At 35.0% G+C, this 18731-nt stretch overlaps 2 protein-coding genes across 3 annotated transcripts; one reads left to right on the forward strand and one right to left on the reverse strand.

Moving 5' to 3' along the window:
- Positions 1 to 572: 572 nt before the first annotated feature.
- LOC107624803 (UPF0481 protein At3g47200) lies at positions 573 to 4019 on the forward strand. Its single transcript, XM_088505259.1, has 2 exons — positions 573 to 699; positions 2564 to 4019. Exon 2 carries the CDS (start codon positions 2605 to 2607, stop codon positions 3925 to 3927), a length of 1323 nt encoding a protein of 440 aa, XP_088361385.1. The 5' UTR covers positions 573 to 699; positions 2564 to 2604; the 3' UTR covers positions 3928 to 4019.
- A 668-nt stretch (positions 4020 to 4687) lies between these two features.
- LOC107626767 (glutamate receptor 2.8-like) lies at positions 4688 to 9689 on the reverse strand. Of its 2 annotated transcripts, none has more exons than XM_088503937.1 (5): positions 9370 to 9689; positions 6814 to 8153; positions 6371 to 6683; positions 5754 to 6052; positions 4688 to 5385 (listed from the first exon to the last, which is right to left on the reverse strand). In XM_088503937.1, exons 1-5 carry the CDS (start codon positions 9662 to 9664, stop codon positions 4822 to 4824), a joined length of 2811 nt encoding a protein of 936 aa, XP_088360063.1. In that variant the 5' UTR covers positions 9665 to 9689; the 3' UTR covers positions 4688 to 4821. The 2 variants fall into 2 exon arrangements, with proteins under 2 accessions (XP_088360063.1, XP_088360062.1); XM_088503936.1 differs by having other exon boundaries at positions 5754 to 6160.
- Between the last annotated feature and the right edge of the window lie 9042 nt (positions 9690 to 18731).

Genomic DNA, 18731 nt, shown 5'->3' on the forward strand with positions numbered 1-18731 from the left:
TTAAGTTCACCGATCTACACACTATTCATCCAATTTTCACTGTATATTCATGGTCATTCTTCATTTTAATACATCAGGTTGTTATATACATACTTGTCATTTCATCTATTTATCCGTAGGTTAACATGATAGATATATAACATAGTCCTACCTACTGCATGTGAATTACAATATAGAAGTGAACATGGTCAAGTCAGCTACAAATATTATTATAAGATCCAAGTTTGTCGTCCCTGATTAAAAAATAGAATGAAAGTTACCACTGGTTATTATAATAATAATAATAAAGAATGGTGGATACCAAAATTAATAAAATAAAATAATACAACTAAAATTTGAAGATAAAAAACGAAATACAAATGTAAATATTTTAAAAATAGAACCGAGAGATAATTAATTATTTTTAAATTGATTAAAAACTTGAAACCCTTCATCTCTGGTTGTTGGAACCAGAGTTATCCAGCTTTTTTTTTTTTTGGTAATCTAACCAGCTTAATTATGGTTGAGTTAAGTGATTTTAGAATGTTCTATATAAACAATAATGTGAAGCCTAGCTAAATGAGTTTTATCAGATTCTTCTCATTTTTTAAAATCTTCTTTGACTCTCATAGCTGCTCCCTCTCACTTGCAAGTTGCAACTCATCTTTGCCATTACTGATCAAGAGCACTTGGAAACTTTGACTTATTCCTACAAAACAGGTTCTTAATCTATATTCATCACCAATCTCACCATGTTATGTCCATTCTATTTCTTTGATTTTGATGATTGTCTTGTGATTTTTCCATATATATGTTTTCTCTTTTCTGTACTAATTGACAATTTCTTTAATTTGTATAATATAATTTAGAAGTGGGGTAGGTTAGTTAAAGCCTTTTAGTCATTCACCAAAAAAAAAAAAAGCCTTTTTAGTTAAAATGTTCTCTTATATTCAGATCTAGAAATGCAAGAGATTCTATACTACACCATGGAAAGGTAATTAAACAATTGTCCTAAGTGTTTTTGCCATATCATCAAGTGATTTCTTTCTGATATGTTATGTTTCACATCTGATCTATGAGTACACATAAAGGCTGTGTTTGGTTAAATGATTTACTTAATTTCATTTCCTCGCCTTTTTTCTTTTCTTTCCTTGTTTTATTCATGTCTTTTATAGCATAACAAATTGGTTGGGACTCACATACATAAAGTACCCTCTTGTAAAAAAAAAAAAAAAAAGACATTTTTTTTTAATCAAAGATAGGGAGATACGAACTCGCAATCTTAAATGAGTATGGAAAGACTATGCTATTTGAACTATAATTCATTAACATAAAAAATACAGAATATAATTTATTTTTTATTTTTTATTTTTTTAATTTTAAAATATTTTCATTTAATAAAGATAAAATAAATACATTAAAAACTTGAATTTTTTATATTTTAAATAAAAATTTCACTAATAATAAACTTATCATGTGCTCTTAAAACACATATTAGCTAAACTCTATTTTTTATTATTATATATATATTTTTTAAATTTTTTGAATAAAAAAAATTTGACTTTCATAATTTATTTCAGTTTATCACCAAATAAAATAAAAAACACTAATTTTTGTTTCTATGTCTTTTGTATCTTGTTCTCTGGTTTTGTCTTATCCTATTCTTTACGAAGACAAGACACTGAGACATGAATAAAGATATTGTATTTTGAGACACTAAATTAGTGTATTTTGCATTCTATTTTACAGAAAAGAAAAGACAGAGAGTTACTGAACAGATACATAACTTTTTTTATTTTTTTATCACTATCAAATGTTTATAATTATATTTTTTATTCTAAATTTTATGTGAAAAAATAAAAATAAAATAAATTTTTTATTATTTGTTCTATCTTATATTCAATTCACTACTAAATAAAATACAAAAATATTAATTTTTGTGTTTATATTTTCTGTGTCCTGTTTTTAGTATTTTGTCTTGTCTTATCTTATTATCAAAACCAAATCCAGTGTAATTGAACTAAAAATGCTAAATGGTCAATAAGATTTATAATTACTAATTAGGTAGGCCAAAAATTATGTTGTTAAATTATTAAACTAATAATATTAGATAAATAACTAAAAATATTGGCCAAAAAAAAATTTGTTGACCCTAAACTTTTCTCTAATTGAATATCTTTATTTTAACTTTTTTTTTCCTAGTGATGTTTGTATTCATGTATTACATAAAACATGAGATTCAAAATTTAACATTATATATATAAAATAACAAGATTATATCATCAACAAAATTTATTATTTTAGCCAATATAAAAATTTGATCTGTCTTTATTTTGGTGTCTTTCACTAAACAACTTTATATATCTCTACATGTAAATTTTATATTTCAGCCATATTAAGTATACACTAATAATAATTAGTCACTAAATTAGTCATATATATATATATAAAATAAATATTGAAAGTGAATTAAATATCAAATATATTTATACATACACAAATATAAAATCAGTTTTCAAAACTAAAATCTTTTCTTCATTTTTGGTTTCTAATTTAAAGTGATCCTTTTGGTCCACTGCTGTAGGGAACATAAGAAGTGAAGTTTGGTTAATTAGTTGGAGCAAGATGACGACTGCTACCACTGATGCTACTGATTCAACATTGGAGATGGTTAAACACGTGATCGATGTTGAAGACCTTGAAGAAGAATTGACTCCAATATCTGATGTGTGCATGATCTACACAGTTCCTTCCAAACTTAGGAAGATGGATGAAGAAGCTTTCACCCCTCAGTGGATCTCAATAGGACCCATTCACTTCGACAAAGAAGAGCTGAAGGGAATGCAAAAGCTAAAGTACAGGTACTTGCTGCACTTCTGGAAGCGTGTCTCAAACGACGAAGCCATGAAGAAATACAAATGTTTCCTCGAAAGTCAAGTACAAACAATAAGGCAGAGTTATGCACAGAAGTTCCCAGAGATAAGCAATGAGAAATTTGTGGAAATAGTGCTGCTAGATGCTGTGTTCATCGTAGAGCACTTTCTGAGTGAGTGGGAATTTGAACATCGATGTATGTTAACCAATCATATTACAAAAGGTATCCAGAGGGACTTGCTGCTTCTTGAGAATCAGCTTCCATTGTATGTGTTGGAGGAACTCTATCATAAAGTTGCAACTCCTTGTAAAGATTTTCATGAACTTACCCACCATTATTTTGGATCTCTTTATCTGTATGCGGAATATTCAAAAAGGGACAATAAGGCAGCTCATCATTTTGTTGATTTTGTTAGGAGGTGTTGTCTTCCGGAATGGAGCTTAGAATTGTTTATAAAGCAAGAAAATTTGCAAGTGAGCGCAAGCAAGTTGTATGAGGCTGGGGTAAGCTTTGAGTGCGTTGGTGATAGAAGACTGATTGACATAACATTCAAGATGAAGAAGCCATTCAATGGCTACTTACTCTGCTTGGGTTGCTTGCCATCATGGTTCAAGAGTTTCAAAGCTCTATTGATGTTCCCACGGTTGAAAGTTGATAAGGGAACAATATGTGTTCTCAAGAACTTAATGGCTTTTGAGCAGGACCATTATTCGGATGAACCTTTCATCACCAACTATGTGTCTCTGTTGGACTCTCTCATTCACACCAAAGAAGATGTAGAGTTGTTGGTGGAAAAAGGATGCATTTTTCGAGAACAGGTGAGTAATAAGGAAGTGGTGAATCTGGTGAAGAGTCTTTCCAAACATGTGGTTTCCAGTAAGACGTGCTACTATAAAGTCATAAGAGAACTCACACTCCACAACCAGAGTGGCTGGAAAAAGACCATGGGGACAGTTAGGAGGGTGTACTTTCGTGACACTTGGAGAGGCAGTTCCACCATTATCGGCATTTTTGTTCTCATCTTCACCATCGTTAGTTTCTATCGCAATATTCATGCTTTAATTTCTAAATAAAACTAACTGAGCTCCCTTTTAATTTCTTTTTTCAGAACAAAAATATACACATATATTGAGACACAAATAAAATGTCTTTGTTCTGTGTTTTAGTTTCGATATTGATTGATCATTTCATTGAGATGTACACTATATACACATGGAGTGTAACTAACTTGCATACTGTTACATCAACTAACTAATTAACTATCTTAGTTACTTAAGCTACAAGTAATCAACTAAACTGTATAGATAAATTTAAAAAAATCTATTGCATTAATTTGCTCTCTGCGAATTGTCCCATCTCTAAAATTCTGAAAAATATCATATAATCCAATAACTAAGTGTTACATCAAGCTCTGCCCAATATCTAAAAAAATCAGCCATCAGTAAGACTTAAAATAATGTTGGTTTTTTTTTTATTATTTTCAGATTATCAGATCTATGATTACCGTAACCCTCATTTTACATGCCTGCACCAGAGCTACTTCACTTAATGTTTGTGTTTGGATTTTTTTGTAAACAAAGGCTTTGAAAACATATTTTACTTGTGGGAGATTTAAATGACCATGGCATTCAATCGGAATTAGGGAAGGATCCTCGAATTTCATAAATTGGGGCAAAAAAAATTTGATTGTATAATATTTTGTTTCAAAAAGAAACAATAACTAGTATGTTTTTAACAAAATATATAAAATAAAAGGTAATTCTACAAATTTATGTTCTACGACTGTGAAAAAGGTAATTCTAATCTTGTTTTCAAAACAGAAAGGGAAAAAAGTTAGCTGATAAACTAATTAACTCCATGCATATTTTCCATGGATAATTAATTTTAGACATTTATTTGAACAAAAAAAAAGAAAGGTGCTTATTGCTTAACAGTTAACACAAGATAATTAGGTAATCATGTTAGAACTAGAGGGATCTATGTGGCTTAATAAGAGGTTGTATCCCTTTTGTTGTAATGACAGGAGGTTCTTGTGTAGGTTTGTGTTGAGTATTTGGAGTACCCGAAAAGCCTGAGCCTGTGTAACTAGATGGACTAATTGGAGGGCAAGAAGACACACTTGTTGGTGCTGACGTAAGACTACAAGTTACGCCTGAATCACTTTTCTTGAAAGTGTGGGAGCTTAGATCTCTCTCATGGAAGGTATTTAGCAACTTTCCAATGCGTGTTCTTATAGAACTACTATCATCAGGGAGATTATGGTTTAACAAAATATGTCTATGCTGATATATGAATGTGGCTAAAAAGATAACGAGGGCTAATAAGCAACAAATACCTACAACCAAGAACAGACCCCAGAAGCTTTCTAGTCCTAGGCTTGTAGAAGATACTTGTGCTGCATTGTTATTTGAATCTTGACAACTGCTTCCATTCAACCATGCATTCTCAATTCTTCTCATTTTGCCTCCTTCACTCACATTCAAGATTGCACGTGATATGTCTCCCACTAGAGGTGACCCTTTTGGAAACACCTGAATATACATAGCATATATATATATAAGAAGTTAAGAACACATAAATTATGTAAAGGTTCTAAACTATTATCTCTATAAGAAGATAATTGCATATGAGTAGCCATCAAATTAGTAAAAATTCAAGAACCGTTATTCTCTCATCTAAAAATTTTCAATTCTCATTTTCATGCGAAGACAATTACATGTAAGAAATAAAAAAATTAGTAAAAATCTTTTCATACGAAGATGATAATTAAAAATTATTAGATATTAAACATTAATATCTAATAATTTTTAACTATTATTTTCGCGTGAAAACTCAACTCACGTAAATAGTCATTGAATTATATATATAAAAAGTGGTGCAGTGGATAGATGGAACTTACAAAGCCAAAGCCACCAGTTTTAAATCTTGGCTCAACCATGGCATACTTGGAGCAATAAGTTCCAAGAAGGTGCATCACGTAAGGGACTTCGTCAAAAGCCGCATCGATGCCATTATTAGCACTTCCTTTTGTGAAGAGATCATTGCATTCTTCTGCAGATTTATATATCTTAAGCTGGTTTTCATGGAACCCCAAATCCTTCAAGATTTCATGAACAAAAGAACCTTCCAAATAACCAACATTCAACCGATTCTTTAAGAGTTGATGAACATCTGTAAATGCTGGGCGTAGTCGTTCAACTGTTAAGAGAGAGGTAAGACTTGCAGTGTAGCTTTGAACCAGAATTTGAACTACAAAAACCCATACTATCACCACAAATCTTCCATAATTGCTCTCCACTCTCTCTTCTGCATAATGGCAAAGTTAACATTTTCATACGGTGAAAATTCGTATGTAGTTATCTTCATGTAAGGTTGTCGGTTGATAATTAAAAATCATTAGATGACAATTTAGTCAAACTCGCCAAAACTGCAGATGAGTTTTTATCTTTTTATATATGCAATTATTTAATTAAGAAGAATATATCAAAATCAAAGTGAGTAGACATAGAGACTTACGATGAGAAAATACCATGGTTGAGAAGGAAAACCACAAGCTAGTGCCAATTTGATAAGGCATAGGCCCTCTAAAACATTCATTGATTCGGTGTTCAAGTACCCAAACAACAAATCCTATGAAAACAAAGGTAAAAAATATTGTTACCCAAAGGTCCCATGTCAATGGCTTCAAGAAGGCCCATGCATTCTTCTTTCTATTGTCTCTTACTGGAACAACCATAGTCACACCAGATTCTGTGTACGGCAATGTGAAATCGACATACTTGGACCTGTTTCCCGTAATTGTTGTGTCCCCCACCACAGCATCAAACTTCTGCACCAATAGACATACATTGCTTCACAATCAGATTAAACTCATGAATAATAAGAATTTAATTTTGACATACATGTAAAGTAGTTTTACACGTGCATTCATTCAATTATGTAATAGACAGTTTACTTACTTCATAATAAACTTGGGTGATCAAATCATCATATGTTCCTGCCATCTCATTGTTGGAATTTTCAAATGGAATGAATTCAAATGGAAGGGCATAAGGCAACGCTTCTACCACAGCATTAAACACATCAATGCAGAACCCGGTGACCTTTGTAGAATTGGTAATAGGATCATGGATTACTTTCACAAATTCAGAGAAGCCATTATCTTTTACTGGGACTCCTATCTTTAACTTGTTACCATTTGTGGGAATTTCCCATCCCTTTGGAACAGAGTAAGAGTCCCCTGGCCATAGAATTGCTCTTAGATTCTCCTTAGAAGTTGAATTATTTGCATCCATGTCTCTGATTAGTCCCTTCTGTGGTGTCCAAAATCCAATGTTTCTTTCACTATTACCAATCACATTAACTATCTCAAATGGTGATGTTTCTAACTTCCCACCACCCACTACTTTGAACTCACCACCAACACCTTTGAATCTAACATTTGATAAAGCTTCCCTCAGCTTCTCGCCGTCTCGTGAAACGCCTAAGTTTTCAAGATCAGTCACGTTGTTGGAGTTGTTGCTCACATTAGTGAAGCCGAAAACAGTGTTGTCAAGCTTCTCAACTGCCATGGCTAATGCAGCAGTAGCATCATAGGCCCATATTCCAAAAACATCCAAATTAACATCAACAAGTGTTGGATTGTCTCTTAAGAACTCTCTTTTCCATCGAGCTCTAAAATCAAGAAGCTGTTTTGTTCTTGGAATATAAGGCCTAACACCCAACACACCTTCCATGGATTCCATAACCGAAGAGTCCAATGAGTTAAAAAGATTAGCAATTCCAGCAGTCACAATCCAAACATAACCTTCATCCATCATTCCAATGTCTTTGGCAATGGAGAAGAGACGAGAGGCAAGACGGAATGTCATGTGAACAACAAAGACTCTAGTTTGCATAGTCATGAGCTTGTAGAGCTCTCTCTCAATGACATCATTTGTGGCTGAGAAATCAATGGCGCTGAGATAAGGAACACGAATGTATGCTTTCTGAAATGAATTGGTTAGGGATGCAATGAGTCCTTCGCCATAACCGTTGTCCACGTATATTGGAACCACTTGTTTCCACCCAAAAGCTTGAACAATGGCGCTTATAGCCTCGACTTGAGTTAAATAATAATCTTTCTGTGCAATTTGGAACAAGTATGGGGTGTGGAGTGATAAGAGAGAAGGGCTCATTTCTGAGAACGTGAGAATGGGCACGTGCGCTTTATCTCCGAGGTTGATCACAAACATGGCTTCCATTGTTGTGATTGGTCCTATCACAGCTACCACTTGCTCATTCTTTATAAGATCCACAGCTACATCGTCGTAAAAATAGAAAATAACGGAGCTGATTAATGTAGGAACCTATATGTCTTACTCTAGTGAAAAAAACAGTAAGCTAAGTCACCTTAGTGTACAATGATTAGATATACTATAGGAAAGTACGAAGAGCTATTTGTACAATGTGTACAATGAAGGTTTAGGGAGTATTAGAGATATAATAATTAGTGTTACTTTTTTGCATCAGCTGAAACTTTTGGGATGAGTGGTATCATGACCTAGATCGAAAGTCAAGAGTTTGATCCTTGGTGAACCCAAAAATCAGTTTAAGCTTTTAGGAAGATGTTTATTATCCCTAGTACTCGAATGGTTATTCTAGATAGTATCTGAGATGTTCATTTTGTAATTCAATAGCCCATTATACATAAGGGTGGCAACACTACCCGAATCCGCGGGTACCCATCCCGCCTCTACCCGCTCGGGGCGGGTAATTACCCACCCCCGTACTGGGGCGGATTTTAACGGGGTGGGTTCTTGGACGGGACGGGGCGGGGTCGGGTTTAGGCTAGACCCGCCCCTACTCGCCCCGGTATATATAATATATATATATATAAATATATATATTTTTAATATATAATATATGTAACATATATAAAATAATTAGTAAAATAATTAATAATATTATATTATATATAAATTTTTACTTTAATTTATGCTATGTATGTAAATGGTGGTTATATAATTTTTAAAATTTTATTTTATTTGTTGGATTTAATAATTATAGGGGCGGGTATGGGCGGGGCGGATACCCGCAGGAGCGGGTTAGGGTTTAACATTTTACTACCCGCAGGTAGGGCGGGGCGGTTTCATGCGGGTTTTTTGTAGGGCGGGGCGGGGTCGGGTAGAGCAAAAACCCGCCCCGTTGCCACCCCTAATTATACACATTGTACAAATAGTCCATTGGCTCCCTAGCAAGACTCCGAAGAATGTTAGAGGGCAGCAACTTTTGTGATTTGTAGCCATCAAATAGTCATCAATAATGGTTTTAATGGTGTGATATTGATATGAGATTTCATCTAATGACTCACTTTTCTTACATGCTAGCCAGAATTTATCAAAGTTGCTGGCCCTAAACTTTTCCGTTGTAATAATTAATGAATGTTCTGTTTTTTTTTTATTCCCCTAGTATTACCAAAAAAGCAAAGCTACTAATAATAAGAGGGAATATATAGATAAATAGATGGAACGAACCTTGAGCAGCAGCAGTAACAATGTCTCTTTGGGAGTCCCTTAGAATGAGTTGGAGCCTAGTTTTGTAATGTGGATGAGACACATAGAAATCATGGATACACATTCTGATGCTGTTCAAACCAATCTTTCCAACCATTGCTCCACCAACATCAAGCACCGCTCCCACTTTCACTACTCTTGTTGGAAGTGTTGTTGCACCACTACTGTTTCTTTGACCCATCACTACTATTGCTAACACACCAAAGAACCACCAGAGACTTAGATCCAAGGTGCTACGAGGTTGATGCTTCACCATTTTCCTTGGTATTAGTAATAATAATGTGAAGGTAGCCAAGCAGATAGCTTAAATGTTTTTATTCACGAAAATTCATTATATATGTTGATAGAGGAAACCTAGTAGTAGTAGGTGCGGTCTGTGGACACAAATATTTTCACCATCTTTATTTTAAAAGTGATTAAAATTTTATTGTGTAAATTTTACTATCTTTTATTTATATCTTTCAATATTTTTAATATAAATATAAACAGGTATTCTTAATATTTTATGTAACCAATATATTCATATAGAAAGCTATCAAATGTAAGAGTGATTATAGAAGTGTGTTATTTATACTATTTTTTAATATTATGTGTATCTTTTAAAAAATAAATATATACTACTTTAATAAAAATATACATTTTAAAGTATAACAGAAAATAATAAAAATATTATTTCTATTGATTATATGTTTGAACTGATGGACTATTTTTGTTTTACCAAAGTCAAGTCAGTAAAAGAAAGGTAGACTGTATCAATATCTCTGTACAACGTGCTTGTATTTGAAAAATTAACAAAAAAAAAAATACTATTTATATAACGTTGACGGATTGACCCTGCACCCATCTCACATCGTGATTCTACTCCCACATGTTGGGGGTTTATTTATATAACAATAGCAATTATATATGCAATTGTATTTGTGCTTATTAATTTATTGTTGTATATATTATTTTATGTGTACGGTATTAATAAAAATGCGAGGTTGGTTAAAATATGAATATACTTTGCACATTAATTAAAAAAATATTAGGTTCAAATATTTTAATAGTGATGTTACATAACTAAATTTAAATAAATTTAATTAAATTAGTCAAATTATTTATTGAGATAATAAAAATTATCCATACAAATATGTAGAAATAGATCTACTTGTATGTGTGTGGGGGTACAGTTGCCCCCACTAAATTTTAAAAACCAAATTGTAAGCACATACATACTTATATATATAATGTCCCCATAAAATAATAGGTTTGCCCCATATTTAATTTTTTAATGTATGTGTGAAAATTTTAGATTATATAATAACAACACAATAATAAAAGTTGTCCTATTATATAAATTTAATCTGTTTATATTAAAAAAAATAAATATACAATATTATAGAGGGTCAACTCTCTAATTAAATAATAAAAAATATTTGAATAATTACTTGATAAAAAAGAGACATTATTTATATATAAAAATATTATAATTGTTTGATTTGAATTTTTGTTTTTTTTTAATTATTTTTGTGTTTTTTCTTTAATTTTATACTGTTTATAAAATTTTTTTAATTATTGAACTATGATTTTTTGGTATTAGATAAAAATAATCAATAAAATATGAATTGATGAACATAAAAAATATTTGACAAGACACTAATATTAATAATAAATATATTATGCAATATTGTTAAAATATAGAAATAAAAAAATACTTTTAAATTAAGATTTAATTATTCTATCAATTTTTATAGTTTTATTAAATTTTTAATTAAATTTTTAATTAAATTTTTATATTTTTTTTAATTAAATTTTTATACTATATTAAATTTTATAATTAAATTCCTATTAACAGTTAACTTTAAAAAACGTTTATAAAATATAAATTTACTAATTTGTGAAGTCTATTGATTTATTCAATGCTAAATAATTTGGGAATTACCAAAAGTTTGTCTACATTTTACTATTCTATTCGCAATTGCATTGAATTGAATTACCGATTCTGCCATGTTGAAAAACTCATGGAGCCACATGAATCATGAAGCTGTGTGCATCACATAGAATTAATATAATTACTAATATAGAATCTTAAAAATACAATAAAAAAGATAATGTAAATTGCACTATAAATTAATAAGATTTAATCATCCAAAGATAAAAATTATATTCCCACCATTGCCTTTGAAATTTGAAATAGCTAGACCTCTATTTGGAATATAATTTTTGATGCGTTCACATATTCAGATATTCTCTTTTTATTTTTCACTCAAGGTGTCAATTAATTTTTTTTCTTCCACTATATTTAATTATTTATTTATTGTTTATTATTTATTTCACTTTTTCTTTTTCATTTTATTAAAATTAATCGCTAAAATTTTTTTATAAATTAAAAATTTGTACTCAATAAAAAATAAAAAGTACATCCTCCCAATGTATATATATAAGATAAAATAGGTCTAAAGGAATAATTGAACAAATACCTGATTGAATTCAATAAGTATACAATTAGAATTAATTATCAAATTACTATTTAAAAGATTTAAGCATCCGACAAAAAAAATTAATTCATAAGTCATAAGCAAAGTAAAATTATGTCAGATAGCTAAGAAAAATAACACTTATATATCAAATAAGTAAATAAAAGCACCCACACTTGTATAACCAAATAAGATATACCTTTATATCTTTGCGAATCTTAGGTGCACCCTCAAATAAACTTGCAAAGGCTCTTCGAACCAATCATAAAGAAATTGGCCAAATGTTTAGAAAAACTACAAAAATAACAACATAGTGTGACAGAAATCTAAAAATCATATTTTGTGCACTAACATGCACAATTCAAATTTCTCAACAGAGGGAACATTAAAAGTAGGCACAATCTCCATATTTCATAAGCTTCAGCAATTCCCTGCTATAAAGTTGGACAAATAACAATAAGAGTAATGCCACAAAAATTTTCTAATGACAAAAATGAAGACCCTATAATATAGTTGGAGTACAGTTGGAGTACAAAATTAGAAATTGTAGATATATCAATGCAATTTGAAAAACGATAATTAGAATCCTACTCCATTGGTAAATAATAATAAAGAAACAATTAAAAAAAATACATAATCTAAACAATTCTCTAATTAATCTGTTTGCCGAATTTAATCCACAAATCTGTTAGCTATCTTTTTCTTTTTTCTTCTCTGTAATGAAAGAGAGAGCGGAGACGGCCGGGTCTTTTGTTATAAAGCTACTCCCATCACTGCTTTCGACCCTTACATTGATGCCTTGTTTGCCATACTATGGTCGCCATTATCGTTATCATGACCATCAAATATTAGACGAGTATTTGGCGCTTTATCGTTTCAAAGTGTTACCTAAATATTTGTTAGATTATTAAATCTTATATATTATATATTTTTGATGTATTTTCATTATAAAAAAAAATCACAATAAATAAGTTTATATCTACTATTGATAAAAAAAATAATTTAGATAATATATTTATTGAGTTATTATATCTTATATATTATGTACTTCTTATGTACTTCTACTATATAAAAAATTATAACAAATAATTGTAAATTGATACAAAAATAACTTAAGTAACCCAAAAAAATATAGTAATCGAGTATAAAACCAAAATTAAAATTCAAACCGCACGCATGTAAATGCCAATGTAGTTCCTCAAAAGAGGGCCTGATTTTCGCAACGTTTGAAAGTTCGTTTGTCTTCTACTCCAACCTATAATCGTCGGGGACAATCACGGTCAATGTTCTAATTGCCATCAAGAATCAATCTCGAGACTAGAGAGCTTGAGTACGCGAAAGGCCAAAAAAAATAATATTTTATTATTTTATTTAAATTTAAATTTAAATTTAGAATTAATTAAGAATTTAATTTTTTGTAATTTCAATAACAAAAAAATTAGTTTGATATAAAATATTTAATATTTAATAATTTTAATTATCTAAATTTTAATTACCAAAAATTAGATAAAAAATTAATTATGACTTAATAATCGATAACATCTATTATATTAGTACGTAAATAATATTTAATATATAATTTATTTTTTTCAGGTTAATATATAATTTAGTAGGGGTTGATTTATTATAAATTTTGTAAAATCTAAAAATAGTGATTTTATTTTTTATTATTCGAAAAATTATTCATAATTTTTTATTATGTAGTTAACTTAATTTTTTACTCTGTCTCCCTTAACCATCGACTTTGATAAAGACACCACATTCAACTCAAAACTTTAAAGTAATAAATTAATAGGTTTCTCATCTTATAAAATCCTCACTTTTTTTTTTTATTTGGGACTAACTTCATGCACTTCTCACACTTGCAACATTAACAACCACGATTGATTTCAAAGAGAGTTTCACCAGCACGACCTGAGTTCTTCGTAGGTAGAGCCGAGCTAGTGAGCTTCAGCGTGGACCTGGTCGAGCTCAACGGACATGGTGGAGTCGACGCGAGAATCTACGTCGAGCATAGTGTCGCGTTCAACCTTGAGTTCTACGTTGGTGATAGCGAGAATGGTCTTGTTCACTGCCAATGTCTTATTCTTCCTCTGTTAATATTGACATCTTCCTCAAGTGTCACGTTCTAACTCTTTCTCTACTTTGTGTCTTCTACTTCATCTCCCACTCTCTTTCTTCATGATGTTGTTATCATTGAACCGTATGAATATTATTATTGTTGTTAATTTTTTTTCTTGAACAAAAGAGTTTAACACAGCAAGTGGATCAAAAAAACTAACAGAAAATTAAAAGAACAAAAAGAACAAAACAAGAAGAACTAATAAGCTTATCCTATTGTCATATTCACATTGCCATCAATAATAAAAAGAATTCACACTGCTCTACTCTCTATAGCACGGTAAAGTTGCACTAACGATTTCCTCCACATCTGATTCATTATTTTGATAAATTCTTCTATTCCTTTTCAGCCAGACATTCTAAATAATTACAAAGTAGTCATATTCTATTCGGTAGCTCGGGTACCGGACGATTCGGGGTGGTACTTCGGTTGGTGAGATGGGGTATCGCCTGATTCCGGGTTGCGGGGTTGGAGGAGGAGTAGCCGACGTCCCGAGTTCTTCGTGTGGAGAGGGGGGTGTCACCTGCAAAGACACTCCGACGCTCTAGTTAGTCAGATGTGCAGGCGAATAGTGGGAGGAATGGTATGTGACATACCTTGGGGGAGGGGTAGGACCCTCTCCATATATACCGTGTCAGAGGTGGGTCCCGCAAGGGCAGAACCACCTTCCTCGAAGCTTCCTCATACAGCTGTAGTAGAGAGCTGTCAAGGACGCGTGTCCGGATCGGTGGTTGAGCGCCTCGCACCGACCGTTCGGGTCGGGTGGACTATGGGTCGGGTCGGCCCGCGTGATGTTTGGGCCAGGCCGTAACAGTGCCCCCAACGCGTCAGCAATAATCGTGAGGGCCATTGGTGGCGTGTTATGTCCTCTCTTGTGTGTTGTCGCTAGATCGGCCGCTCAAGGAGAGGACGTGCCTCTTGCGCGCGTGTCTATTCGTTGCTGGGGATAACCATTCGTTGCCTCGTTCTTTGCGTTGGGCATTTAATGCTCATAATGGGTTGTTTCAAACCCTGCGAGTAAAGACTCTTTTGCCCCTGCCTTTCGCGCTTCTTGAGTTGGTTTTCTAACTCCCCCCACCCCAGTTTTGCATTCTATTTTCTCCTCAGTGCCTAGCTCTTTCCTACTTTCATCTTCTCCTCTCGAATTTCATACTGCAATTCCTACATCCTTGTGCATCCACTCCTTCTCACTCCCTTTCAAATCATCACAATCAATCCTGGTAAGCATTCATCCCTCGCTTTCTGTTTCATGTTCATTTTATCTTCGTTATTCATGCTCCTTTGTGCACGCTGCTCTCTTGATTTGACTTGCATGCTGGCTATCGTTAGATAGGTGCATTAGGGGGGGTTACCATTCTAGGACGTTAGTTTTAGGCTTTACTTAGGATTTGCTTCGGCCATGCTTGGTTTCAATTGTTGAATAGGCTAAAAGTAGTTTCTGGACATTTTTCGAGCTCCCGACCTCATAGACTAACCGAGTAGTGCCCCCACTGTAGGTATACCTCGTATCGTCTCACGAGCTTTCTCCTCAAGCGCGGGTTACGACCGGTATGCTTGGGTGACCTCCGACGTGAAGGACTCCCCAAACCAGATGGGTGAGGAGGAGCTTACAGAGTTCTGTCAAGCCGAGTATTTGTGCGGCGGGACTGATGAGGAGGCCAACTACGATGTTTTTGTTCCCGCCCCCAACGAACGGTTATACGAACTCAACCTCCACTCCCCCGAGTTGCCAACTGGATTTGGTTCTACAAGGCAATGTTCACCCAATTGGGGGTTCGCATTCCTTTCTCTTCTTTTCAAATGGCGCTCCTTAACCGGATCTCCGTGGTGCCGTCGCAGTTGCATCCAAATAGTTGGGCTTCCATCCGCTGTTTTGAGATGGTGTGTGAATACTTAGAGCTGCTGGTGTCTGTAGACATTTTTCTTTTTCTCTTCAACCTCACGAATCATTCCAAAGAAGGGAAAGCAAGGAAGGGGTTCATGTCCTTCCGATCTGCCCAGGGTCGGAGGATTTTTGGCTTGTTCGAGGACTCTTACCATGGGTTCAAGGACAAGTTCTTCAAGGTGCGCCCAGTCAAAGGTCGCCACCCCTTTTGGTTGTCGTTAGAAGGGCAACGCCTCATCTCGACGTATTGGAGTTTCGGGGCGGGGTCCAACACCTTTATTAAGGTGACCTATAAGGGAATGTCCGCTGTGGACAAAGAGATTGCCGACGTGTTGTTGGCCGTCTCTGGGAGAAACCACGTGAATTCTCACCTTCTTATGGGTGACCGGGAGGTCGCTAGAAATTATATTTGTGAGTAGCTTTAACTTGCCTTTCTTTCATTACTGTTGCTTGGATTTGTTATGCCGATTTCACGACTAACTTGTTTTACTATTTTATTGTAGTGGAAATGTCTGCCGAGGTGACAGGTCTTGAGAATTTGTACAATACCTTCCTGGCTGGTGACAGCGATGAAGAGACGGTCGACGGGAAGCCGAAGGCCCCACTTGAAGATAAGGAGAACCAGGCGGTGCCTCCACCTCATGATGTCGAGATGCCGGACCGCAATGTTGACGAGGCACGTGTCTCTCCTATTCGTGAGGAAGTGGTCGGTATTGGGGGCTCGACCTCCAATCCACAAGTCGAGGAGGACGACTTGAAGGTTATCCACAACCCAAGAGGCAGAAGTCGTCCTCCAGCCATGAAGGAGCCCTCACCGTAATGGAGAGGAACTTCAACGCCGGAAACTTTATAGACTCCCAGCTGCTTCCTGGAACGGAGGAACATTTCCATGGCTCCGACCTTGCGGGGCAGGCGAGGTGGATGTACCGTACCCTCCTCCACGGCGCCGCCATACTCGGAAGGCCGAGTTTGAGCTGTCGGGAATGCAGTCGATGCATAGGAAGCTCGAATCTATTGCTAAGACCAACAATCAATTCAAGACTCAAGTTGAAACACTTTGGGAGCAGCTGTCCAAAGCGGAGGAGAAGCTTAAGGCTGCCGAGGAGAATGCCACATCCGCTGAGGAAAAGTTGAAGACCTCTGATGCTACCGTCTCTCGGCTAATCGAGCGGGAGATGACTTTAGAGAGCCAGCTCAATGTTGCGTAGGGTCGGGTGGTTGCTTTAGAGAAAGAACGCGACGTGGCCGTCTCGTCGGCTAAGACTGCTCAAGCCGAAGCTGAAGAGTTTAAGAAGAAGTACAAAGAGACCGTGAAGCAGGGGAAGAGCGCGATCCTGATGGCTGAAGAGGCTCTTAAGGCCCAAGTGAAAATCGTGGCTCCTGACTTCGACACATCGGCAATCGGGGTTTTTAAAACAATCAAAGATGGCAAGATTATCGATATGCCGAAGAAATGATCTCTTGTACCTTTGCATGAAATTTGTAATTTTGTTGTAGAACTTGCCGCGCGGTTTGATGAACTTGTAGAACTTGTGATTTTTGAACTATTTTGATAGTTGCTTGGTCGGATTATGATTACCGTCTTTTTCCGCTTATTCGGCAGTGTATTTTCGTTCTATTTTATTATCGTTTTATTGGTATTGGCTTGTCGCTTGTGTTTGTTTACCGTTGTGTTGGTAATTTGACGAAGCCAAGTCGTGGCTTCACTATCACTGTAGCCGTTTGTTATGGCGTTAACTTGGTTGGTTTCCGGGGTGATCAGTCCCGGGGTACCGTGTCGTTGTCCCGTTTGACATGTATTATAAGGAATTTGTTGTCGTGGGATGTATAAATGGGGAAAAGTAAACTTAACAAGTGAACGTTAATCGACAGTTGAACAAGTCTATTGCAATGATAAGTACTTAACAAAAGTAAACTATTTGATGGTAAAGGGGAACCCGGGTCTTACTGAGCTGGCCAAATTGCCTACTCGGCGTGTTTGAACTAAGAATAAAATCTTCTTAAGTTACCTACATTCTAGGTTCTCGGGACTTCCTTACCATCGAGCCTCTCCAATTTGTAGGCACCCTTGCCAATCACTTCTTTGACCCTGTATGGGCCTTCCCAGTTTGCCGCCAGCTTACCTTCCCCTTGAGTCGGCAGCCCGATGTCGTTGCGCCGCAGGACGAGGTCATTTTGTTCAAATTATCTCCTGAGTACTTTGGTGTTGTAGCGCAGGGCCATTCTTTGCTTTAGTGCTACCTCTGACAAATGGGCTATCTCTCTAGCTTCATCTACTAGGTCCTTCTCTACAGCTTCCTCCACTCCCTCCAGAAGTAATCGTGGGCTCGGCTCGCCGACCTCCACGAGTATCATAGCATCTACCCCGTATGTCAGGCGGAAAGAGATTTCTCCTGTGGACGATTGCTCGGTCATTCGGTAAGACCAGAGAACTGAGGCGAGTTCGTTAGCCAATGCACCCTTTTTATTATCAAGCCGCTTCTTGAGGCCTAGCAAGATGATCTTGTTTGCGACCTCAACTTGGCCGTTCGTCTGGGGATGCTCTATAGATGAGAACTTTTGCTTTATGCCCAAATCGGCGAGGAACTCTACAAACTTCTTGTCAGTGAACTGCGTCCCATTATCAGAGATAATGACTTTCGGGATGCCGAATCGAGTTATCACCTGTCTCCACATAAACTTTCGACAATTGGACGAGGATATATTGGCCAGTGGCTCAGCCTCTATCCACTTGGTGTAGTAGTCAATAGCAACTATGAGATACTTGACTTGCCCCAGACCAACTGGGAAAGGTCCCAAGAGGTCGACTCCCCACTGTGAGAAAGGTCGGGAAGACGTCAACAGGCTTAGCTCGGAA

Source organism: Arachis ipaensis, chromosome B2 (assembly GCF_059453495.1).
Source record: "Arachis ipaensis isolate K30076 ecotype BB chromosome B2, ASM5945349v1, whole genome shotgun sequence".
Lineage (NCBI taxonomy): Eukaryota > Viridiplantae > Streptophyta > Magnoliopsida > Fabales > Fabaceae > Arachis > Arachis ipaensis.